The sequence below is a fragment of the Acinonyx jubatus genome, chromosome B4, assembly GCF_027475565.1.
Source record: "Acinonyx jubatus isolate Ajub_Pintada_27869175 chromosome B4, VMU_Ajub_asm_v1.0, whole genome shotgun sequence".
Classification (NCBI taxonomy): Eukaryota; Metazoa; Chordata; class Mammalia; order Carnivora; family Felidae; genus Acinonyx; species Acinonyx jubatus.
Genome location: NC_069387.1, coordinates 73,784,817 through 73,805,287, shown reverse-complemented (window position 1 = coordinate 73,805,287; position 20,471 = coordinate 73,784,817). Strand labels below are relative to the sequence as shown.

At 37.7% G+C, this 20,471-nt stretch overlaps 1 protein-coding gene across 2 annotated transcripts in view; it reads left to right on the top strand.

Moving 5' to 3' along the window:
• The window catches only part of LOC106969344 (olfactory receptor 8S1-like), an 82,284-nt gene extending 64,287 nt beyond the window's left edge, over positions 1-17,997 (top strand). For both annotated transcript variants that reach the window (XM_053226168.1, XM_053226169.1), the window contains 4 exons: positions 12,675-12,798; positions 13,041-13,082; positions 13,718-13,816; positions 15,072-17,997. In XM_053226168.1, the coding sequence (XP_053082143.1) occupies positions 13,726-13,816; positions 15,072-16,024 (1,044 nt within the window). In that variant the 5' untranslated portion in view covers positions 12,675-12,798; positions 13,041-13,082; positions 13,718-13,725 and the 3' untranslated portion in view covers positions 16,025-17,997. The remainder of the gene's footprint in view (positions 1-12,674; positions 12,799-13,040; positions 13,083-13,717; positions 13,817-15,071) is intronic.
• The last annotated feature ends 2,474 nt before the right edge of the window (positions 17,998-20,471 follow it).

Sequence of the window (20,471 nt, the reverse complement as noted above, 5' to 3'; positions counted from 1 at the left end):
GCAGTAGTATGTATAGTTTCAAAGCATTGACACAAGTGGACACAAGTGACTCTCAAATAAGATCCAGTGTAGCAATGTTGAAAAATTAAAGCCAATCAGAAAAAAAATTAAAAGTTTTCCATAGATAAAAACAAATATTTTTAAAGCAAAAATAGTAGTGTGTTCTGTGTTCATATAATAGTGCACTGTGTGTTCACAGGTGAAATGCATGACAATGGCACAAAACAGAGAAAGGAATAATTGGGAATAAATTGTTACAAGGTCTTTATACTACACTTGAATTGCTATACCTATTATTTGAAGGTAGACTGAGATTATTTAAAAATGTATATGATAACAGCATAGGGAAACCATTAATAATTTTAAATGTGAGTGGGCTAAACAAATGGGTTTAAACACAAGATATTATATTGCACTATAAAACAAATATATGCTGTCTATAAGAAATAAAATTTAAGAAGAAGACAATAATACATCAGACAAAAACTGATGAGAAAGATATACCATGACAGCAAAGCTAAAAGGCAACCGATGGAATGGGAGAAGATATTTGTACGACATATCAGATAAAGGGTTAGTATCCAAAATCTATAAAGAACTTATCAAACTCAACACCCAAAAAACAAACAATCCAGTGAAGAAATGGGCAAAATACATGAATAGACACTTCTCCAAAGAAGACATCCAGATGGCCACTGGATTATCCAGGAAATACCAGATGGGAAATCATCCGGGAAACACCACTCATTATCTGGAAAATACAAATCAAAACCACAATGAAATATCACCTGACACCTGTCAGAATGGCTAACATTAACTCAGGCAGCAATAGATGTTGGCGAGGATGCAGAGAAAGAGGATGTCTTTTGCACTGCTGGTGGGAAAGCAGGTTGGTGCAGCCACTCTGGAAAACAGTATGGAGGTTCCTCAAAAAATTAAAAACAACTACCCTACAACCCAGCAATTGCACTACTAGGTATTTATCCAAGGGATACAGGTATGTTGTTTTGAAGGGGCACATGCACCCCAATGTTTATAGCAGTACTATCAACAATAGCCAAAGTATGGGGATGCCTGGGTGGCTCAGTCAGTTGAGCGTCCAACTTTGGCTCAGGTCGTGGTCTCCCAGTTCATGAGTTCAAGCCCTGTGTTGGGCTCTGGGCTGACAGCTCAGAGCCTAGAGCCTGCTTTGGATTCTGTGTCTCACTCTCTCTGTCCCCCCACCTCTTGCTCTCTGTCTCTCTCTGTCTCTCTATCTCTCTCAAAAATAAGTATAAAAAAAATAGCCAAAGTATGGAAAGAGCCCAAATATCCATTGATAGATGAATGGATAAAGAAGATGTGTATACACACACACACACACACACACACACACACACACACACACACACACTGGAGTATTACTCAGCAATCAAAAAGAATGAAATCTTGCCATTTGCATCTGTGTGGATGCAACTAGAGGGTACTATGCAACTGAGGGTACAAAACATATGGAGAACAAACGGTTACTGGAGGGCTTGTGGGAAGGGGGATGGGCTAAATGGGTAAGGGGCATTAAGGAATCTACTCCTGAATTCAGTATTGCACTATATGCTAACTAACGTGGATGTAAATTAAAAAATAAAAGATATACCAAGAAAAACAATGAAGAGGGGGGTGGATTATCTATACTAATTTTTCAAAGTATACTTTAGAATAAAGAAGATTATCAGGGCCAAAGAGAGATATTACATAATGATAAAAGAACAAAATCTCCCCAGAAGGAATAGCTTCCAAAATGTTTATGGATCTAAAAACAAAGCTTTGAAAATATATGAGACAAGGGAAATGACATCTGCAAGATGGAGGGCTAGGAGTTCCCAACACTCTCTCCCCACCAAAACCAGCAAAACAATAAATAAACAACTAAAATAGCACAGAGAAAGTTCTGGACTACAAGGAAGAAGGAGAAAAAAGTGCTGAGGTCAAAAATTGAGGATGGCCACATAGAAAAGCATAAGAAGCATTTTACCTGTGTTACCCTATCCCCTGGTCAAGAGCAGCTCAGTTCCAGGAAGGATCCTCTCAGAGGAATTTCATCCCATGGGGAAAAGAAGAGCAGGAGAACCCCAGCAAGCCTCACTGCTGTGGATGTCTGCATCCTTTGGTACTAAGAACTCCCATGGTCTTCACTATTGCTTATCCCATCTGATGGAGGTGCCTGGAGTCCCCACCATTGCATCTCCTCCCTGGGGTTGGAGATGTTGCTGTGGTGAGACTTGCCCCAGGGGCCTCAGTCACTGCTGTGCCTCACTTTCTGGGATCAGGATGCCACAGTACCTTGCCACATATGGAACCAGAGCTGCTGCTTCTCTGCATCCTGCCACTAGTCCCAGGTCATAGCTTTGTCCTACCATTTCCAGGGCAGCCACTGCTTCTCTGAAGTCTACCCCTTGGGTCTCAAGTCACTCTTTGACCACCATTACTAGGGGCAAGCTGTCACTGCTCTGAGCCCTGCCCTCAGGTAACATGTGGTTCTGACCTGCCATTCCTTGGACCCAGCCACCGCTGCTCTCCAATCTGTCACCTGGGTCCTGACACGTAGCTTTAAAGGACTGCCACTTGAAACATGCTCCTCTTTTTCTGCAACTGCTCCCTGGGCCAGAGTTGGCACTTGGACTCATCATCCACAGGTTGTGCTGCTACTATACCCTGTCCCCTGACCCAAGCCACTACTGTGCCTTGCAATTATGAGTGTGCTGCTACTACTGCATTTCTCCTTCCTGCCTGAGACACTAGGATAAGGTCTAGAGACCCAGACCCTGGTTCCATGGGAGATTTGCAGATTCTCACACCTTAGACACCAGTACTAGTGCAGCAGCAAGTGCATCTGTGCCCCAGGACCCAGGCACTGTGATAGTGCTACATGTACCTGATCATAGGACCTCAACTCTGCTAGCACTTTGAGTTCCAGTGTGCCAGATCAGGCAGAAAGAGGGATCCTTTTGATTAGAACTTCCTCCCATGGGCAAAAAGGGGCAACAAGAAGATACCAGCAGGTTTCTTCCTTGAGACTACCAATAGCCATAGCCACCACTGCCGTCCACAGGTACTCCACAGTCTTGGCCACAGAAGACTCCCATAGTCTGTGCCAATGTTGACTTCAGATGATGGAGCTGCATAGAGACTATGCTGCTGTGCCCTCCCAGGAAGCAAATACACTGCACTCCACCCAACGAGTGCCATTGTAATGACATTCAGATGAAGATATTCCCCACTGAAACCAGTCCAAAAAAGCTGGAAGAGTTGACTGCTTCCTCAAATTTGTAGACATCAATGCAGAGTCATCAGAAACATGGAAAAGGAGGAAAGATGACACCACTAAAAGAACAGAGTAGTTTTCCAGCAACTGATCTTCCAAAAATGGAGATCTGTGAGTTACCAGAAAAAGAATTAAAAATAGTTATTTTAAGGAAATTAACTGAGATTCAAGAGAATACAGATAGGCAACTCGATCTCAGGAAAACAAGGCATGAACAAAATGATAAGTTAGTAAAGAGCTAGAATCAGAAAAGAACATAACAGAAATTCTGGAGCTAAAGAATACAATGAGTAAAATGAAAAATGTAATAGCTTCAACAGCAGGCTCAATCAGGCAGAAGAAAGAATCTGTAAACTGGAAGACAGAACTCTTGATATTATCCAATCAGAGGAGAAAAAATAAATTAGAATGAAAAAGAGTGAAGAAAGCCTGTATGAATTATGGGCAACTAACAAAAAGAAAAGTATTTGCATTATAGAAGTTCTAAAAGGGAAAAGAGAAAAAGGGATAAAAGGCTTACTTGAAGAAATAATGGACAAAAATTCCCCAAATCTGGGGACAGATATGGCCAACCAGGTACCCAAAGCTCAAAGATCTCCAAAAGGATACAACCCAAGGAGATCTTGACTGAGATTATAATCAAGTTCTCTAAAATCAAAGACAAGGAGGGAATTTTAAAGGCAGCAATAGGAAAGATTCACCACATATGAGGGAATCCGCATAAGACCAACAGATTTCTCAGCAGTTACCTTCCACCCAGGAGAGAATGGAATGATATATTCAAAATGCTCAAAGTAAAAAAATTGTCAACAAAAACCACTTTACCAAGCAAAGTATGTTGTTCTTCATAAATGAAGGAGGGATAAAGACTTTCATAGAGAAAAAAAAACCTGAGGGAATTTATCATCACTAGACATGCCTTACAAAAGAATGCTAAAGGGAAATAAAAATTCTGAGACAAAAATGAAAACACAACGTACCCATATGGGAAGACCCATAAGGCTGCTGGAGATTTCTCAACAGAAACTTGGCAAGCCAGAAGGGAGTGGCATGATATATTCCAAGTGCTGAATGGGAAAAATCTGCAGCCAAGAATACTCTATCCAGCAAGGCTATCATTTACATATTTATTTATTTTTGAAAGGGAGAGAGAGAGAGCACAGGCGAGCAGGGGAAGGGCAGATGGCAGAAGAAGAGAGAGAATCTTAAGCAGGCTTTACACCCAGCCCAACACAGGGCTCAATCTCATGACCATGAGATCATGACCTGAGCCAAAATCAAGACTTGGCACTTAACCAACTGAGCCATCCAGGCGACTGTATATTCAATATAATCTTAATCAAAATTGCAGCAAAACTTTTATGGAAATTGACAAATGTTCTCAAATTCAATTTTAAATTTAAAGTTCCACAATAGACGAGATAATCTCGAAAAACAACTCTAGAGTACTTTGTCAGATTTCAAGGCTTGTAAAATAAGAGTAATTAAGACAATGTGGAATTGGCATAATAATAGACAAATTGAATATTGGAACAGGAATTGACCCATATGTATATGCATTTGATTTACAACAAATGTACTAATATAATTTAAGTGGAAATGAAGGTACTAGATTGTTTGAATATCCCATATAGTATAGCCTACTTCACACCATACAGAAATTCAGTTTTATGTGTTGTAATCCTATTTGTGACTAGTGAAATAATAAAGCTTTTAGAAGACTGCCTAGGAAAGTATATTCATGATCTTGGGAAGGGCAAAGATGTTTTGAAGAGGAAACAAGAAGTACTACTTATAAAAAGATAAAAGTGCCTAATTGTACTGCATTAAATTAAAAATTTCTGTTCATTGAAAGACACATTTAAGAAAGGTAAAAGAATTCACAGACTTTGGAATATATAGTCTCAATACAAATGGAAAAATTTATATTTTTCACCAAACAGGATATACAGTGGCCAGTAAACATGGAAATTTCCTCAACATGATTGATACAATGCAGTTAAACCACAATGAATTTCTACTTCACATGCATCTGATTTGCTAAACTTAAAAAAAAGACTAACAATACAAAATATTGATAAGAATGTGAAACAACTGAAACCCTCATATGTTGGTGCTGAGCATGCAGTGTTACAAACACTTCGGAGAATAGTTTGCTAGTTTCTACTAAGACCAACCATATAGTTATGCTATGTCCCAGCAATTCCTCTTCAAGTAATATACAAGGAAAATTAGTGTGTACATCTACATAAAAGATTTTTATACGAATGTTCATAGCAGAGTTATGAATACTTGCTAAAAAGTGGAAACAATTCAAATACCAATCAGCAGAACAATGGATAAATTATGAAATGTTCAAAAAATGGAATATCATAAGATTAAATTTCAAATAAGTGGTAAATTCTTTTTGTACTTTATCTGTCATTGCTGTGTGTGTGTAGTAGAAGTATATGTCCAATAATAAATGCTTGCTTGGTTTTCATTGGAAATCTTCATTGCGATTGGTGTTGACCTGTGCCAGCACTATTTGTACAAGAATACAGAAATTATTCTGACTTACTTTTCCTGTCACTGCACTAGTTTAAATATATTGACTTTAGGTTCCATGTCTTCTCAAAGAGATTTTGTGCTGCAACGGTAGACACATGCAGTTTTCCTGTTCTCCCTCAAAGATGAGGAAGTCTCCTTTCAGAGGCCGAATAACTTACATGCATGACTCTGATTTTATTTGTTCTCACATTCCCCTTTATATGTTATGCAGCATGAAATTAACATTGTTGAGTCCACATAGTCAAATAGATACCTCACACAGTCAAATACACAACAGCAAGTTGATATAACTGAGAGGTGGAATATGTAAACTATCAAATCTAATTTCAAATTTATATCTCTGATATTGATGCAGAAATTGCAATATGGTGTTCTAGACTCCAAAATAACTAGCATACATACCCATAGGTACAAACATTTTTTTGCTCAGTATAACACTAATTATAATAGATTTGAATCTATTGAAGCTTGGAATCAGCTTGAATAATTATCAATGGAAGAATGATTAAATAAATTATGGCAGATCTGTATTATGAATATCACATAGGCATAAAGAGGAAAAAGCTGGGTATTGCATGTAGGCATGAAAAGACCTCCAAGGTGTGTAATTAAGTGATGAAAACAAGCTGGAACATACATATGGATCTCATATATGTACAGAAAATGCCTCTGAGCATATCTGCTAAGCCATTATATCTAGGTAAGGTGGTGTAGTGTCTATTGATATGGCAGAAAATGGTTTCATAATTTCTTACGTAATGAAAGACTAATGAAAAGCAAGTTTGTCGTGTTTTTACTCATTTGACTCTCCTGATATTCAGCTTACTTGTATTTACAAACCTATTTCATATACACATGGGAAGATGATCAGGAGATAAACTCAGCACTCCTCAGCTTCCATGGAAAATCCCAAGAGGGGTCATCCACTCTGTATTTGGCCTGAGGGAAAATCCTGGCTTCCTACACGGGGACCAAATTTTCTTCTCCCTCCTTGTTCCTGTGGAGCTCTCATCAGAATAAGAGAATTTGTCATTCAGTAGTTCAAAGTAATTGCTTCAAACCCAGAATTTTCAAAGATGTTGCATAATAATGTCCCCTGTTGCCCTCCCAAAAGTTCTTCTTTTTAGTTAATGAGTCCAAAGTCAAACTTCTAGTGTGACTCCAGGGAATGCCTAACATTAGCCAGCTGTCTCTTAGGCTCCTCATTCAGTCCTTCAACCCATCAACTGACAAAATCCAGCTGCCTGTCTCTGATTGGTTACATAAGAGGATTCATTATTTGGACAGTGCAAACAGCAAGGTATTCATCATAGAGGAAGTGGACAAATCATTAATCAGGATTAGGAAAGATGAAAGAAATTGCTCAAGTGAGATGATCCTCAAGCAGAAATTAGAAAAAGTTTCTGAAGATTTATCTACAGGGTCTTTTGGAGCCTGGGTAAACATACTTCTTTTTACTCGTCCATCTTTTTAGACTGTAAATTATACCTATTCACAGAGTTGAGTAGTTGCGGTAATCCTCTCTTTATGGAAATCAACTAAACAAGGATGGCTTCACTTATTAATGCTGAGCTCCAGAATACAAGCCAAGGGCATAATAATGTCCTTCCTAAATTCTCTGATGGTTTTGTTCCTTCTGAAGCTACTTGAACTACTTTATTCTCCCTTCTCTTCTGCCTTCCCTCTCTTCATGGCTAAGATACTTCTTCTGATTCCTCTCATCTAAACTCTTTTTTCACTGTCCCAGAGCTCTCCTGCAATGGTGTTTGCTCCAGGATGACTAGTTTTTAGGACTAGTTCCCTAAGATGTCTTTGTCAGCTTCTCAGATGTGCTGCTTTTCCTCATCCTTTGGAATGTTAAGCATTTAAGATAAATTTAAAACTGAGTTTGTTAAAGCTTTTATTTTATATAAATTACCCAATTAAATTATTATGATGCTGCAAAGTGGGTATTGTTATCCCCACTGTGTAGATGGGAAACTTGAAATTAAAAAGATGAAACTTCTTTTTAAGCTCGTGTATCTAGACAGTAGCAGATCTGGGATAGGGCCCCACATATGTCTGCCTCCAATGAGATCTCCATGCCTCTGCTGCTTCTCTTTGCCTTTTAGCATAGAGTTTGAATTTTATCAGGGTCTTGAAAGGTTGGGTCACTGAGATTACCACCCAAACAGGTAAGAACACCACACATATTTCTAATTTTTATAGATTAAAATCTTTCAATCCTGAACTCCAGAGAGTTGCACTTTTTGGCAGTTAAAGAAATAAATCACAGAGTTTGTATCAAGTAAGTTATAGATTTGTTTTATGTAATTTTAGGAGTTGTCAGCATTTTCTTAAATATCAATACTATAAAATAATATCTTTAAGAAATGCATACATTGTGTAGCGCCTGGGTGGCTCAGTTGGTTGAGAGACCAACTCTTGATTTCAGCTCAGGTCATGATCTCACCAGTTGTCAGATAGAGCCCATAGTTGGGCTCTATGCTGAGGTAGAGCCTGCTTGGTATTCTCTCTTTCTCCCCCTCTGCCCGTCCCCCACTCGTGTGCATTTGCTCTAAATAAATAAATAAATAAATAAGTAAAAAGGGGTGCCTGGGTGCCTCAGTAGGTTGGGTGTTCGACTTTGGCTCAGGTCATGATCTCACCATTCCTGAGTTTGAGCCCTACTGTACTGAAACTCAGAGCCTGGAGTCTGTTTTGGATTCTGTGTCTCCCTCTCTTTCTGCCCCTCCCCCACCAGTATTCTGTCTCTCTCTCTCTCTCTCTCTCTCTCTCTCTCTCAAAAATAAATAAACATTAAACATTTTTTTTAAATAAATAAATAAATATAAGAAAAAGAAATGCACACATTGCAACAAGTATATTTGGTGGGTCTTGCTTTCTTAAGTGGAAGTCTTGCCATTTTGTCTTCATATATGTGTGTAAAACTAAGAAGTAAATAAAGTCAAAACTGACTGTGTAGTATATAGTACATTTGCATCAGTAGACTTCTAATTCCTTCACAACAGAAGTTGGAATTATTGTCAGCATAAACTTACCCATTGCTGGCAATGTGCATGATTTCGTATGTCAACATAAAACAATAAACAAAAGAAACTCAATCAATAGGATACTTGCAAAGAAAAAATCACAACATTGTAAAACTCATTCTGATCTCTATTTGTGAAGCAACTACACAATCATTTGTTTATAAGTTTCCAGTTCAACATTTTCAAATCTATATCTGAAAATTAAATTACTTAAATCATTTAAAAGTCATCAAGGCAGCCAAACAGTTCAATAATTCAAGGTGTGTTTTTCATTTCTGTGTTTGACTTAGTTGCTTCTTTTGGACCATTCTGTTGAAAATACGGCTTTAATGCTGTTAACTAAAGATCTCAAGGTACAACTATGTTGGCAGTGAGGGCTGACAGAGCGAGCACCACAGGTTGGGTACTTATTACACCTGAACATTAAAACAATTGGTCCAGCTACTTGGTTGACATGTGCAGGGCAAATAACTGGTTGGATTTCTTCCCCAAGCAGCTGATTTTGCATTGCATTAACAGAATGCTAGATTCTCTATTGTTTCAATGATAGGGATTTGAAGTACGATTCCTCAGTTGCTTTTCTTTCTTTCCTTTTTTTTTTTTTAAGTTTATTTATTTATTTTGAGAGAGAGAGAGTGTGAGGGAGGGGCAGAGAGAGAGGGAGAGATAGAGAATCCCACGCAGGCTCTGCACTGTCAGCGCAGAGCCCGACTGGGGCTTAAACTCACAAACCATGAGATCATGACCTGAGCTGAAATCAAGAGTCAGATGCTTAACGGACTGAACCATCCAGATGCCTCTCCTCAGTTGCTTTCCTATTTTGGTCACTTTACCTAGTATATATTTTCCATATGTTGGTCAAATTCTATATATATATTGTTTTGTTTCTCACAGAGGTGAGAATTCACAACTTTCATGTAACAAAAGGAAAAGCACACAAAGGCTTGTCTTAATTATGTATTTGAATACATAATTTTTTTGGAATGTGTTTGGTGGGTATCGAGAGAGTGTGTTGTAACCAAGAATAACATTTTATTATCAGATTTATATTGCAAACACATGGTCTTGTAACTAAGGAAAATACACTGTAACTGTATTCTGTACATTTTTGTATTTTAAGGTATATCATTTAGCTTTAATTTGATTTTCCACAGTGGAAATGTCTAAGTAAAATTTAGTCATTAAATTTGTGGGTTTTTTAATTCAAAAATTTTAAGAACATTTTTCATTAAAAAAAGTTATAAACAAGGGTGCCTGGGTGGCTCAGTAGATTAAGCATTTGACTTCTGCTCAGGTCATGATCTCACGGTTTGTGAGTTCAAGCCCCACAACAGGCTCCATGCTGGTGGCATGGAGCTTGCTTGGGATTCTCTCTCTCTGCCCCTCCCTGATTCATACTTGCTCTTTCTCTCAAAAGTAAATAAATAAACTTAAAAAAAAAATTACACTGGGGCACCTGGGTAGCCCAGTCAGTTAAACATCCCACTTCAGCTCAGGTCATGGAATCTCGCGGTTTGTGAGTTTGAGCCCCATGTCAGGTTCTGTGCTGACAGCTCAGCCTGGATCCTGCTTCAGATTCTGTGTCTCCCTCTCTCTTTGCCCTTCCCTGGCTCAGGCTCTGTCTCTCTCTCTCTCTCTCTCTCTCTCTCTCAAAAATAAATAAATACTAAGAAATTTTTAAAAGATTTTTAAAAATAATAAACACACTGGAAAGTTGAAAGTAATATGATAGTATAACTTTTACCTAGATCCATAAATTGTTAGCATTTTGCTACGTATACTTTATTAAGTTACATTTATCTATCATCTGTCTCTCTATGTAATTTGATCTGCTGAATCACTTGAAAGTAATATGACATTGTAACACCTCACTCATGAGTACTTAAGCATTCATCTTCCACAAATAAAGATATTCTCTTACATAATCACAGTCCCATTGACAGGCCTGTGATGATTAACAATAATTCAATAAATATCTAATAATTGAGTTTGTGTTTTGACAGATGGGATTGAAGCCTTTTGAAATGTAGGTAGTGCTTCCTTGTCTTCCAAGATGGTATTTCACCATCATTCTTTTTGTGCTGCCCTTATGGGCAGCCTTATCATCTTGTTCATGCTTGTAGGGCAAATGTGACTGCTATAGGGTACCACAGATGTGAGGTAGTAAGCTTTGTCATTTGGTGCTTTTCCTGGGAAGCTGGAACTGGAAATTCCATAATGGGATCTTAGTTACTATGCAATGTATATAGCTAGTCCTCACTCATGTGAGCCACTCATGTGGAAAAGTACTGTTCAAAATCTTGACAATTGATTGCATAATAGGAATCATTGTGATTTGTATATAAATCCTCGGGAAATTATACTGCAGTCTAATTTATGTAATAATACTATTGATTTCCATGTTTGTTTAGTAAATCTTTGTGAAACCAAACCAAACCAAACCAAAGATCTCCCTTAACCCACCCCAGAGCATATGAAGTATCTAATCGGTCAAGGAATGGGACATAAAGCAAACCAGAACACATGAAGAAAATAGGCGATGGTTATCTTTGGCACCTCCAATTTTGTGTTTTCCCCTAATGCCAAGTGACCTTAAAAATCATGGGACTACAACAAATACCATTTTGAAGCGTGTGTCTTCATCACACAGATGGGCTTGTCTTTAAAAAGTAGTCTCTCATTCAGTCATTCATTCATATTTTTCACTATCACGTTCTGAGTAACTCTTATGGGCTATTTATTATGCTTGGTAGCCTTCGTCTGATTCTGAAATTAACATTTCTCAGGGAACTTTTACTTTGGGCAAAAGCCAACTAATTTCTTCCACATAATGGTGTTAATATCTAGAAACAAACCTATTATATTATATTCCCAGAGCTGTTTACTTTAAATTTTGAAATAGAGATTTAAGAAATAAATCAATAATGGTGATGTTTCAGGAAATCAGCCACAATAAAAATGCTTTAATATAAATTTTAAAGTACCTTATTGAGATGACATTGACAAATGTGATGAGTTTGGAGATAAGTATACATCTGTGAGACCACCATGACAATCTATGACATAAACATGTCCGTCACCTTCAAAAGTTTCCTCCCACCCTCTTTATGTATTATTGTGACTTTTTGTGTGTGATAAGAACATGTAAGATCTACCCTCTTAGTCACTTTTTTTTAAAATTTTTTTTTTAGTGTTTATTTATTTTTGAGAGAGAGAGACAGAGACACAGAATCTGAAGCAGGCTCCAGGCCCTGAGCTGTCAGCACAGAGCGTGACATGGGGCTCGAACTCACAAACTGTGAGATCATGACCTGAGCCGAAGTCAGACGCTTAACCGACTGAGCCACCCAGGCGCCCCTCTTAGTCACTTTTAAGGATACAATACAGAATTACTAACTATAGTCACCATGAAATATGGTAGATCTCTAGGACTTATTCATTTTGTGTAACTGATTTTGTACCCTTTAATCCATTAACTAATCCTAATCCATTAACTACCCTAATCCATTAACTAATACCTCCCTGTTTTCTCCTCCTCCCAACTTCTGGCAGCCATTTTCTGGTCTCTGCTTTTATGAGTTTGACCATTTTAGGTTCCTCATATAAGTGTTATCATGTAGTATTTTTCCTTCTGTGTCTGGATTATTTCACTTAGCATATAGTCCACTAAATTCATCCATGTTTTTGCAAATGTTTTGCAAATTTCCTCTTTTTCTTAGGGCTGAGTAATATTCTATTGCATATATATATATGACATTTTTTAATCCATTAATCTGTCAATGGACTCCTAGGTTGCCACCATGTCTTGCTACTGTGAATAATGTGACAATGAATATTGGAGTGCAGATATTTCTTCAACAGGAAACTTCTTCAGCAAGGAAAGTCCTTCACCATCAGCCAGGCCAGAGATTCTTGGTAGGCTGGTTGGTGGGGACCATGAGCAGGCTGGCTGATGGGGTATGTGGGCTGGCCTTGTGCTTTGTGCTGGAGTTCACAGGCAGGCAGGTAGTGCTGGGGTATGTGGCAGGTAAATCTGGGGCTGGCATCCATGGTATGCTTGCTGTCTCTTTTCCCCATGGGAGAACTTGTGGGTCAAGGATATCTTTTTTTGTGCTTTACTATGTTCAAATGTGTTTCTCATTTCTGTATTCCACTAGGGTGCTATAATGTCTCACCTGGATTCCAGATCTTTCATAAAGGTATTTTCATCCATAGATGGTTGTTAGATCATTGTTTCTTGGGGTGATAAGGGCTGGGACCTCCTATTCTGTCATCTTACTGATATCACTCCTTAATGTTATTTTTAAAAGATTGTTCTGAGAATCTCTAAATAATGTTAAAGAAGAAACTTAACTGTGAAATTAAATCGTAGCATTGACTTTTTTTCAGAATGATTGTCTCTTTGCAAGGTATTGCCTTGATTCAAGGTTGGGATTCTCTCTATATAGTTCATAGAATCTTTGGATCTAGTTAGTTGGACTATGTTTGTTGGTAGCCAAGAGAAAGGGAATTCCTTTGTATGTGCTGTCTCTGAGATGATACAACACAAGCCTCACCCCTGGCTACTGTGAACCCTTACTTGGGTTCTCTTGCTTTGTTCTGGGGGCAACGGGGTGATCTCAGAATGAGCATTGGGAGCCTCCATGCATAATATTGCTATATCTAGAGAGTGAAAGAGGAATAATTTAAGATATTATCTCCTATACTCTGAACCCAAATAACTATACGAAATATCTAGATATTACCCGCAATTTATTGTTTTACATTGCTAGTGTTGAATCCATCATAAATGTTAACACCCAATATATGATTTTCTACTTCTCCCTTAAAACAGTATTCTTAATGTTGACTTCACGAGCTGAAGAGTCTTATTACTTACTGGATCTGAAAATATTGTTGCCACAGAACAGTGTACTACCAACTGAGAATTCAGGTAATTAGGTTTTGTTCCTTATGTGGGCTGGGAGGCATTAATTGTTCAGTTAGTGAATGACAACATGATAGATTCCTCAGTCTTTACTGATGAAGTAAATGAAGTAGTGTTCAATTAGAACAGCCAGAGCCCGGAAGGGCCTCCAGTTTGAGGCAAGAATATTGAACAGTTTTATTGAGACTCAGATGACGTTTAGAATATCAGGCCACCACAGGGATATATGCACAAGTTTCAAAGTATGAGGAGAAAGTTTAGATAACCATGTGGGGGCCTTAAAGCCTGCAATAATGGCAGAGGTAGGAATAGTGACTAATGTAAATTACTGGATATATGATTTTTAGGATTAGCATGGTGATATAACCAGAGCATTGTCTTATCACCTGGGTACAGCTTCTCATGACCCATTATAGTCATAGCATTGCCCACAAAAGCCCACCTAACACATCACTGGACATCATGATCTAGGCTATCAGTTTTTGAAAATGTATTATTACTTTGTGAATGTATTTTAAAGTTTAATTACAACATGATGCCATTAAATAAAATGAAGGAAATTTAAAGTTAGAATAATCCAGAACAATCTAATTCCACAGCCAGTTTCTAATTCCTTGGTGTCTTATTGTCCTCCTATCCTCTAATAGTTTCTTACACTTCACCTTGGCCCCTTTTCTCAAGATTGTGCTTTTTATCATTGTCAATACCTTTATAATTTTATCATTTTAATTTTATCATTATCAATACCTTTATAATTCCTTGTGTGCATGTGGGCATGCTCACACACATACACATGCACAGCCAATGATCTCATTTACACCTTATTGAAAACAAATGGAAGCAGTCAAATGGAAACTCACTTCTTGCACTCTTGACCTTCTCTCTTAGACATAGAAGTGACAAAGTATCCCTACTCTTACCTAAGTCCTTTTACTCTAGACTTAATCCTACCTCAGTTTCTCAAGTAATTCACTCCTGCGATCTTCTTTTCCACCTTCTTCTCATGTCAGGAAACTTCTTTTCAAATGTATCATCTAAACCACATAAAATCATTATAGCTCTAGAAAAGACTATAATAAAAAATAGGACCATGGCTTATTTAAAATATCAATGGCAAAATGACGGCCAAGAAGTTAACTTTTAAATACATGAATGTGGATTGTGGGACTTTAGTGAAAAGATATTCACGTAGAATAAGATCTAGGTGCTGGGGTAAGTAAGAGGCACTGAGAGACTTTTGGTGGATATTCTTGTTTTCCAGAGAGAACACTTCTGTATATGGCAATGAAAAACTACAGTGCTATCAGTGAGTTCATTCTCCTTGGACTATCTATTGACCCCAATATTCAGGCCATACTCTTTGTGCTGTTCTTTCTGATTTATCTCTTCACTCTGATGGGAAATTTCTTGATTCTGCTGGTGATTAGGGCTGATTCTCACCTCCACATGCCCATGTACTTCTTTTTGAGACAACTGTCCTTCCTGGACCTCTGCCACTCATCTGTCACAGTCCCCAAGATGCTGGAGAATCTACTTTCTGAAAGTAAAACCATCTTTGTAGAGAGCTGCCTGGCTCAGGCCTTCTTTGTGTTTGCCACCGGGGGCACGGAGGCCTGTCTGCTGGCTGTGATGGCCTATGACCGCTATGTAGCCATCAGCTCCCCTCTGCTCTATGGCCAGGTGATGAGCAACCAGCTCTGTGTTGGGATGGTGTGGGGTTCCTGGGGCCTGGCCTTTGTTGATGCTCTCATTAATATCCTCTTGGCTGTCAATTTAGATTATTGCGAGGACCAGACTCTTCCCCACTTCAGCTGTGAGCTGTCTTCTCTCTTCCCTCTGTCTTGTTCTGATACCTCGACCAACTTCACACTCCTGCTGTGCTCCTCTGTCTTGCATTTCTTTGGAACCTTCGTTATGATTGTTTTTTCCTATGTTCGCATTGTCTCCACCATCCTGAGCATCAGCTCCACGTCAGGCAGAAGCAAGGCCTTCTCTACTTGCTCTTCTCACCTCACTACTGTGATCTTGTTCTATGGCTCAGGTTTCCTCAGCTATCTCTTGCCAACTTCAGGCTCCCGTCTGGCGATGATGCTCTCCTTGCAGTACAGTGTGGTCACTCCCATGCTGAACCCCCTTGTCTACAGCCTGCAGAACAAAGAGGTGAAGGCAGCTATGGGCAGAATGTTCAGAAAATATTTTCATTCTCTCATGTAGTAGACAGAAGATTATGACTAAAGGGAGACTGAACTATTATGCTACATGATCAGATAATGGATTTTAAGGAGGGTTTCTTGATTGTCCATGATGCTAGATGCTTTAGGGAATACAGTGGCATTTATTTCCTTGAAAATGCTTGTGAAAAGGACAGAAAACTGTTATCTCAGGATGACTCAGGTTCAGTCTTATTCAGGAAAGGAGAAATGAATCAGTCTTCTTTTTGAGGGGTCATTTTATAAAAATGTTGATTTATTTTTCATTTCTAGGTGGACATCTATTGCTATTGGTTAATCATTACTCTTTCACACTTCTTCAAATGATTACACCCAAATCCTCAGGAAGACTAGTTTTCTCAAATTGATATGGGTCTGTAAAGTGGGGTGCTCCTATAATCTAGAATAGGCTAACTTTTCTACCCCTTTCTCCTGACAGTGCATTGAGGCAAGGAGTAAAACCAAGACCCAAGTGAAGTTATTTAGAATCTAACTCTAGGAAATTCAAGTACTTAGCAGGAATAAACAACAAGAAAAGACAGCATTTGGAAGAGTTGATCTGACTATAGTGCCTAAAGAGTCCATGAAATCTGGCTCCCTTAGCGGTTGTCCTTCCTGAAGTCATATTTTAAACAAATATAGTGACAATAGCTAATTCATTACATTTCTTTCTTTTTTTTTTTTAGTTTATTTATTTATTTTGTGAGAGAGAGCAGAGCATTTGTGAGTGTGGGAGGGGCAGAGAGAGAGAGAGAGAGAGAGAGAGAGAGAATCCCAAGCTGGCTCCATGCTCTCACCATGCGGGGCTTGATCCCGTGAACCGTGAGATTATGACCTGAAATCAAGAGTCAGATGTTTAACCAACTGAACCACCCAGGCACCCCCTAATTTGTTACATTTCTTAACTCAAGCCAAGAAGTGTGCTAAGTTCCTGTGATAGGCAGACTAGTCCCCCAAAGAGATCCTCCTAATCCCTGGAAACTATTAATATGTTAAATGGCAAAAGGGATTGGACAGATGTATAAGGTTATGGACTTTAAAATAGGGAGGGTATCTTGGATTATGCAGGTAGGCTCAGTCTAATCACATGAATCCTTAAAAGCAGGGAAGCTTCTCCAGCTGTAGGCAGGAACAATGCAGCAGAAGGGAAGGTCAGAGATAATACAAGCATAAGATAAACTCAGCCTAGCATTGCTGGCTTTACTCATGGATGCAGGCTATGAGCCAGAGATTGTATGTGGCTTCTAAAAACTGAGAACAACTACCAGCCAAGAGCCAGCAAAGAAATAGGAACCTCATTTCATGGAATTCATAGAATTGACTTCTGCCAACAAACTGAATGATGTCTCCTCCAGATCCTTCAGGTAATGTCTGTTGGCTTGATTTTGGCCTTGTGTGACCAGTGGAATCAATTGAGCCCATTGAGATTCTGACCAGAACTGTGAGATAATATATTTCTGTCATTTTAAGATACTAAGTTTGTGATAATTTGTTATTAGCAGCAATAGAAAACTTTATATATATCACCTTACCTTTATTATCCTACTTAATCATCTCAAAAGGTATGAGATAGTTTTATTTAGTTTTCCTTTACCAGTGAGGAAATGAGGATACTTGCCTGTCCAGGGATTCATAGCAAGGAAATGGTGGAGCTGGAATTTAAACTCTGTAGCTTGAACAGAGTCCATGTTCTCAGTCACTGACTGCCCCTTCCATTCGGTCTATAAGACTCACCGATCCTTTTCACAATTATTTACTACCAGATTCAATTGCTTATAACCAAAGAATGGTAACTCACACCGGTTTCAAAGGCGAGATTAAATCAACTGAACTTTAGTGAAATGCAAAGTGTTTAGAATTAGATATTTGGTTAAAATTTGAAAGAAGAAAATGATTATTATGATACCCTTCCTCTTCTATTTTGTGAATCATCCTTCTTTGTTTTTTCCAAAACTTCTTTTTCTGCCTTTCATCAGGTTATCCACAGTCAGTTTTTGTTTCTTTCCAAGAAAGCAAACTAGTTTTGAAATTGGAATGGAGATTGATTTGTAGACAACAACCCTCAGGGAAGTGAGGATATGTAGAATTAGTTATTGTGCTAAGATGTGCACAATGAAGTGAGTTGTCCTTTCATTTTTTCTTCTCATGATATGTAATTGCCACTCTTAAGACCCATGATTGCCCAAGACTGTGGAGATTGTGCTAGACCTCTGAATAAGGAGGAAGTGCTAAAATTAAGCAAGTCCAAGAGAAGGAGGAATGCCAAGACCACAGGTCTTTTGCTGTCAAGATAATTATTTCATTTCTTGATTTTTGGCCTTAAGGTACAGAATGAACTTCAGGGGATATCTTTCATTTTATAGACATAGAGCAGAGGCTATACAAAATAACTCAGAGATTGATTCAGTGAATTCACTATCACACTAGGTTACTTATGGGAGAATTGGATGTTTATCAAGGAATTGTATCATCTCAATAATTGGAGTAATGACATCGTGAAGAATTTGGAGGACCTGGAAAACTGTGAACCTCCAATCTCTCTAAAGCTGCAATGTCTTCCTAAAGGAAGAAAGCTAGTAACTCCTCCTATCTTATATATTCTTCCATGATGCTTCTGTTGAGGCCTAGAATTCAAATCAACATGGCCTGAGAGGTGAAATCAGAATCAGAGAAGGAAAAAATTATACACAGAAGAAATTCATCTATAGTAATAGATGAGTTTTTATCTCCAATAATCTAGGGAACATTTTTGGAATGAATTTTTTTTTCTCTTAACTAAGGAGTGTATGTTTAATTTCTGTGTAGTGTTATTTTTTGAATAATATTAATTTATTTAGACTTCATCTTACATAAATACCTGAATGGATCATATCATACAATTTTTTTCTTGGTGATTTTTTTTTTATTTTTGGCTTGCCATCCTTTCAACATCTTTTCCTATTTATTCTCCACTCAAGGTAATCCGTGTTAGCCACAGAATATATATCTTTCTTAGTTTTCTTTGGCTTATATAATCATGTTCAAATTTCTGTACACATATTCTGTTCACATATGTATATATAGAGAAGCTTTTCCATCTCTGTTTTAAAAAGTATGTATAATATGATACACATTTGTCTTTTCGCATTAATAATTTACAAAACTTACTACCTATCAAATGGCATAACTCTAATTCATTTTTTCGTGTCAGCATTAAATTCCATCTTATCAATGTGTCAGTTTCTCAAACCATTCTCCTACATATGGGCTCACTTTGCTTCCATTAAATTTTTTTTTTAATTTGAGTATAGTTGACATATGATGCTACATTAGTTTCAAGTGTGCAACATAGTGATTCAGCTTCTCTATACCTTATGCTGTGCTCACCACAAGTGTAGCTGCCACCTGTCACCATACAACACTATTACAATATCATTGACATATTCCTTATGCTGTGCCTTTTATTCCTGTGATTTATTCCTTTCATAATTGGAAGTCTGTGTCTCCCATTCCTCTTCACCCCTTTTGCCCATCTCCTGACTCCCTCCCCTCTGGCAACCATCAATTCTTCTTTATTTACAGGTCTGATTCTGCTTTTTGTTTATTTTTTTATTCATTTGTTTTGGTTTTTAGATTTCATGTATGAGTGAAATCATACGGTATTTGTCTTTCTCAGTCTGACGTATATTGCTTAGCCAAAATATGGAAGCAACTTTGCTTCCATTTTTTAACCACTACATTTTTGTAGTGGTTAACATGAAATTTAATGTTTTTATTTACCTGGGATTAGTTCCCAGAGATAGAATTATAAAGTGTATATGTATATCTCATTTTAATTGATGTTGCCAAATTGTTTACCAGGTATACTCCACATCTCTACCAGCAAAGCAAGAGTGCCCTTTAAGCCCTACTGAGCCTGCAATGTGTTATAGTTTATTATATAATGATATTTTTATTTCACTGTGCATTCTTCTGATTACTAGGCAATATTAGCATCTTTTCACATATTAGTCGACAATTTGCATATGATCTTTTGTGAAGATCATATCCATAGCCCATTTTACTTTTGGCTTGTTTGCTGTTTTTATTAATGTTTTAGAGCATTTCACATTTCAGGTACATTAACCATTTGTCTTCTATGCAGCAAGTGTCTTTTCAGCTCTGTTATTTGCTTTTGTCTTTTTTTTTTATGGTATCCTTTCCCATGACAAAGTTTTTAGTTCTTATATATTCATACGTAATTTATTTTCTTTAAACATTAAGTCTCTTTACCCATCTAGGTAAAGATCTACCTCTTAAAAACGGTTTTGTAGATGTCCTTCTTAGACTGTAATTTTTTATATTTTTCATTTAAGTCTGTAATCATTTGAAATTCATGTTTGTGTTTGGTATGAAATAGATGTCTAACTACATTAGGATATGATGGATAACAACTTGTGACAGCAACATTAATAAATGACTCATTCTTTTTC